This window comes from Mauremys mutica, chromosome 8 (assembly GCF_020497125.1).
Source record: "Mauremys mutica isolate MM-2020 ecotype Southern chromosome 8, ASM2049712v1, whole genome shotgun sequence".
Classification (NCBI taxonomy): Eukaryota; Metazoa; Chordata; order Testudines; family Geoemydidae; genus Mauremys; species Mauremys mutica.
In genome coordinates, this window is record NC_059079.1 from 25,370,758 (window position 1) to 25,377,098 (window position 6,341).

Genomic DNA, 6,341 nt, shown 5'->3' on the forward strand with positions numbered 1-6,341 from the left:
TGGGATTCAGGTGACCTGGGTTTTTTGACACTACAATTTTTCATTAATTGATCAGTTATATTTACACCCAAACGTTCCCTAGACACATGCAGGGAAGGCAGCTTTCCCAGGCAAGCACATTCAAGTTCTATGCTTTCATAAAAAGAAAGAACATTTCTAGCCTTTAGGCTCATGAACCTGAATCACGGACTCCCAAGTGCAGAGATTTTTCTTTACTCTGCTCACAGCTAGCTCCAGTGCCTTTGTTTCTGCTCAGAGCTTTGCCAAGGTGCACTAGGGGAAGCTCTGACCAGAGTCTGGTTACTGGTCATGACTGCTATTAAAGACGTAGTGAGCAGCAGTGAAAACTGACAAGAATCAGGTCACAGTGCTGCAGCTGGGCATAGCTTGACGAGCAGCAGAGGCAGGCACTACAACTCTTTAATGCAAAGGGCAATTCAGAAATGAAGGCTGGGGGAGAGGAAGAGTATAGCGACCTCACTTGCAGCAGCCTGAAAGCAGAGAGAGGGCTAGAGTAGCAGGACCTAACCTCTTTCTCCACATATGTTGCAGCAGCCCAGAATGCTGAGAGTAGAGATTGGGATGGGAGAGGGGAACAGAGAGAAAGAGAAATTCCTTAGCCCTTCCAGCAGCCAGAGGGATATGGCCAGAGGTGAGGGAAGCTTCAAAGTAATCAGATACCTATGAAAGATGGAGTCCCCCAGGGACCAATTCCTGTTAGGAATCCCAGCAAACTTCCCTTTCCAGCAGCTGGAACATTGGCCTGTCAGTTATTAATATTAGGTGTCTAGAAAAGTTGCAAAGCCTTATGTGCAAGTGGATCGGTGTGAAGGAGTGTGGAAGTGGCAGTATTGCCTATCCAAGCTTAAAAAATACTGAGTCAGGCCCCTCCAAAGTCATGTCATTGGCTTAAAATCCAAGAGATTGGCTTAAAATAATGTATTTAGGACTCTTTTTATTTGTCTTCTGTTTTATTAGTCTTTAGGGTTCACTTTTTCAAGCTTTTCTCCATAGATTCTCACATAATCACAGGGCTCCAGGATCTGGGGCTTTAGGAAAAAACATCAGATGATATGAGAGTTGGTAGCACTGAGGTGGGCAGCAGTGGAAAAAGGCAGAAAATCAATGTAGGTGATCTAAATAACCATTCTTTCCATAAATTGTGTACTTCTATTCTTGTAATCTTTTCAGAGCGGTGGGGGGAAAGGAGGACAGAAGGAAAAATAGCTGAAAGTAACTTGCAAAAAATATATAATTATCTATCATAGGAAAGAAAAGACAGACAAAGTGGAACAAAGTCCAACAGGGAAAGCAGGTCAAATAAAACAAGAGAGATGTAATATGGTAAATTACATTAAAATATTAGATAGAAAGTTGATTGACAAGTTGCAATGAAATACAATACCCACTATTAATTTAAATTACCAGGGATAGCACTTCAGTTTTTTAGCCTTGGTGGCATGTCAACATAGGTATTATTCTGGTTATAAATTTAGTCCTCAAGCTAATAGATACTGGGTGTATTTTTCATGCCCTGTAGCAATGTACATAGGTAAAATATGTTTACCGTGACAGGAAAGTATGCCATTTCCTGTGAATCCTGGGACGCAATAGCAGCCTTGTACTCCACCCTTAACTTCACACTCCGCATCTTTATGGCACGTCATGTTGCAGTTCGGAGAAGTGTAGCCATAGTCCAGCAGACTGGACACAAACACTGAAACAAATGTAAACCGTGTTTGTTCGTTTCTAAAATGCATACTGAATTCTAAAATCAGACATCGGCAGGACATACCCAGCCAACTGGGGGCGTTCCAGTAATCAGAAACATAGATGAACACAATATGTTAGGGAAGATTCAGCACAGCTTTTATAAAGGAAAGTCATGTCTCACCAATCTATTAGAATTCTTAGACAGAATTCTAAACCCAAACATGTGGACAAGGGTAATCCAGTGGATATAGTGTACCTGGACTTTCAGAAAGCCTTTGACAAGGTTCCTCGCCAAAGGTTCTTTAGCAAAATGAGCAGTAATGGGATAAGAGGTAAGGTCCTCTCATGGATCTGTAACTGTTTAAAAGATAGGAAACAAAGGGTAGGAATAAATGGTCAGCTTTCACATTGGAGAGAGGAAAATAGCAGGGTCCCCAAAGAATTTACACCGGGACTAGTGCTGTTCAACAAATTCATAAACAATCTGGAAAACAAGGTAAACAGCGAGGTGGCTAAGTTTGAAGATGATACAAAATTACTGAAGATATTTAAGTTCAAAGCTGACTGTGAGGAGTTACAAAGGGATGGTACAAAACTGGGTGATTGGGTAACAAAATAGCAGCTGACATTCAATATTGATAAATGCAAAGTAGTGCACATTGGAAAATATAATCCAAACTATACATATAAAATGATGGGGTCTAAATTTGCAGTTCCCATTCAAGAAAGTGGTCTTGGAATCATCATGGATCGTTCTCTGAAAACATCTGCTCAACGTGAAGCAGCAGTCAAAAAAGTTAACAATGATAGGAACCATTAGAAAAGGGATAGATAATAAAACAGAAAAAATCATAATGCCACTATATAAATCCATGGTATGCCCACACCTGGAATACTATGTGCAGTTCTGGTTGCCCCATCTCAAAAAAAGATACATTAGAAATGGAAAAGGTACAGAGAAGGGGAAAAAATGATTAGGGTACTGAACAGCTCCCATAAGAGGAGAGATTAAAAGGACTAGGACCTGTTCAGCATGGAAAAGAGATGATTTAGGGGGGATATGGTAGATTTCTATAAAATCACTTGTGGCATGGAGAAAGTGAATAAGGACGTGTTATTTACCCCTTCATATAACACAGAAACCAGGGATCACCCAATGAAATTAATAGACAGCAGGTTTAAAACAAATATAAGGAAGTACTTCTTCTTTCAATGAACAGTCAACCTGTGGAACTTATTGCCAGGGGATATTGTGAAGGCCAAAAGTATAACTGAGTTCAAAAAAGAATTAAGTAATTCCAAGGAGGATAGGTCCATCAATGGCTATTATTCAAGATGGTCAATTCCATGCTCTGGATGTTCCTAAACTTCTGACTACCAGAAGCTGGAACTGGAAAACAGTGTAGGTATGACTCAATAAATTGCCTTGTTCTGTTCATTCCCTCTGAAGCACTTTGCATGAACCACTGTTAGAAGACAGGACATGGGACTAGATAGAGCATTGATCCAACTCAATATGGCCATTCTTATGTTTTTATGTAAACATTAAAGAGTATGGTACCACTGAAGTGGTACAAAGAATTGAAGCTCCAGTCCTGCAAAAGCTTACTCAATAAGACTACTTACATACTCAAAATTCAGTAAGCATTTAAGCCTTTGGAGGATTGGAACCTGTTTTCAACAAGCTTAAAATGATGATCAACATAAAAGGTACATAGTGGAATGGGAAAAACTTTTGAAAGATTTTCAAAGCTTTCTACTCCTGCCTAGATGCAGATGCAGATAGTTGCTTTTGTATTCAGAATTATACATGGAGTGTAATCCAAACTACCTAACAATAACCAGGTGAAAAATACCAGTGAGAGTTCCCCAGATCAATTTTTAAACCATGTCTGCCCATATCTAGTTAACACAGAACATAGTCACAATCTGAGAGAAGATTAAATTCCCATGGAACAACATTTGTAGCATTATCATTTGAAAAAAACCTCCAAATTATTTTAAAAGAAGTCTTTTTAAATATCATGTCTGTGTTCCAAAAATGCTACCTTCTATTTTCTCTCACTAAATGATTCCTGAATTAAGAAGCTTCTTTCCCATTATATACATGTGTATAGTTTTCAACACAAAGAGGAACTGCTGACTTTGAGGAAACTAACAGTTCACAAAAAATTATACATGCCCACTGACATAAATATATATAATTAAGAAAACCAGGCAGCTAACACTGGAGAGGAAAAACATTTCCGACTTTGTACTTTACAAACCATTAGAAAGACATAAGGAAAGTTACAAAACATAAAGCCCCTTCTTGGTACTCCCTTCCCCTGCAATTCTGCTTCTCTCTACAAAAATATCATGCTGAATATTTGCTAGCCTAGTGCTACAATTACACCTTTCACTGCCCCTGAAAAGTTCATTGAAAAGTTGCTTTACTGGACAAAAAAAATTCATGAAAAACTCTAAAAATTACATATTTGTTTAAAAACTATATACAAACCAAATCAATCCATTTCCTTCCAAGTTCCATCTTCTTGCTCATTTATTTTTACTGTTCAGAGCATCTTGCAGATATCGGAAGCAAAAAAGCTAGAGGAGAAGTGAAGTCCAACATCATCCCGAACCAAGAGAATCAATAGCTTTGGTTTTACAGAGCAGATTACAGAATGAAATAAAGGCAAACACTTGAGGGATTCAGAGAGTTAATACCTATGGCCTTTGAGATGTTGGGGTTACCCTGATGCGATGGGATAGTCAAATGCAGCAGCTGCACTAACCAGAGTTATGGGAAACTTTTAATCATTGTTACCCATGAGTTTTCCCTTCAGCTGCCACTGACTCCGTCCTTTGCATAGCCCCTGCAAAGTTGTCCCCCAGTTTCATCTTTCCAACCCCTGTTTTCCACCTGCCCCTCACTTATTTGGTAAGGAAAATCACCTACCTAGGAGAGGGAGTAGTTTCATTGGTGGTGCTGCTATGCAGTGCTTGGTGTTGAGCCCCTGTGTAATAGAAGAACCTGCCCTGCCTTAGAATGTATGAGCATGTGCGAAGTGTCTGCACACGCCCATTAGGAATGTGAAACCCCAGTGAAGCTGCTGGCCTTACCCTGCCCTTTACCCTGAGCCTCATTTCCCCCACAAAAAAACTCCTTAGTGACTCAGGAGCTGGGGAGGGAGGGTAGAGAAGGAGAGGAACAGATCTACAGGGGAAGATAAGGAGCAGATGAGAGAGCACAGGGGAATAAGCAGGCAGGGGTAGGTATGGAGGGGATGTTGGAGTAGATTGGGGGTGAGTAGGCTAAAGGAGTAGTTTGAGGGGCTCAGAGGGCAGTGGAGAGATGGAGAAGCAGATTGTCGCTGTGAGGCGGTGGTGGAACAGATGGTGGGGGTGGACGGTGGCAGGCCAGATGCAGAACAGATCAGTGGCAGGGAGGGTGGAGGCAGTTTAGGTAGCGGAGGGGGTGTGGAGCAGACCAGGGACTGGGAGGGTAGCAGTCGCAAAGTGTAAGGGGTGATGGATGGTGGCGCAGATTGGAGCAGGGGAATACTGGACAAATCACAGAGGATGGGAGGAACAGACAGACAGAAGGGTGCAAGGGGTTGGTAAGCAGCTCAGAAGCTGCTGCATGCCTCCCCTGGCTGTTCCCTGTCAGAACCCTAACACCCGTCTCTGAGAGAAGACCCCCACTGACTGTAGTTGCTTTTGTCCCTGTTGCTTTCCACATTTTAAGGGACGTCCTAACTGCTGCCAGGCTCTGTCACTTTAAGGGTAACAGCCTGAGAAAAAGAACAGGAAATCCACTGAACTCTGCTTTGTGAGGAAAACAAAGACGTGGAGACAGGGAGGAAGGAGGCAGGAAGGCAAATACATGGCTGGGAATGTCAGGAGTAGAGGGAGCCAGCATTTCTAAGGATTTATGCGACTGAAGCAGAAAGTTATGCAGCAAGGCATATTCAGGAAGGTTGATTCAGCAAAGCACTTAGACACATGTTTACTGCTGATTGTCATAATCCCATCCCTAGTCAGCAAAGCAAGTGAATCAACAGGATTTAAGCATGTGCTTAAAATTAAACATGTGCTTAAATCCTTTGCTGAATCAAGGCCTAAGCACACAAGGAAGGATGGATTATTCAGATTAGGAAGATCATTATACAACAGACATCCTTTTTCTCCCTGGAAATTCATGATATCTTGAATTGGTCACTGGTCTCTTGTCTCCAGCCTCTAGTTAAAAAAGGCAGGCCAACCCAGGAAATGTACCAGGCAGGCTAGAATACTGCCATCATCCCAGTTCAGACAGTATTGCTGAGCTACCTTGGACTAGGGTGACCAGATGTCCCAATTTTATAGGGACAGTCCTGATATTCGGGGCTTTTTCTTGTATAGGCGCCTAATACCCCTCACTCCTGTCCCAATTTTGCACACTTTCTATCTGATCACCCTACCTTGGACCCAGGCATAGAGATTAGAATCAAAGAAGGTTGGACCATAGGTTGAAATGGTAACTTCTGATGAATGGCATTGGATGTGCAGAGAGCATAAAGGAGATAGATGCTAAAAGCAGAACAGAAGGTGTAGGTTGTGAGGGAACTGAAAATGACATGAGGAATTCAGATCAGATTGAGTAG

The 6,341-nt window shown here is 41.7% G+C and overlaps 1 protein-coding gene across 2 annotated transcripts in view; it reads right to left on the bottom strand.

Moving 5' to 3' along the window:
* The window catches only part of ADGRL4 (adhesion G protein-coupled receptor L4), a 95,947-nt gene extending 91,156 nt beyond the window's left edge, over positions 1–4,791 (bottom strand). For both annotated transcript variants that reach the window (XM_045028484.1, XM_045028485.1), the window contains exons 1-2: positions 4,655–4,791; positions 1,568–1,717 (exon numbers count right to left, since the gene is read on the bottom strand). In XM_045028484.1, the coding sequence (XP_044884419.1) occupies positions 1,568–1,717; positions 4,655–4,676 (172 nt within the window). In that variant the 5' untranslated portion in view covers positions 4,677–4,791. The remainder of the gene's footprint in view (positions 1–1,567; positions 1,718–4,654) is intronic.
* Between the last annotated feature and the right edge of the window lie 1,550 nt (positions 4,792–6,341).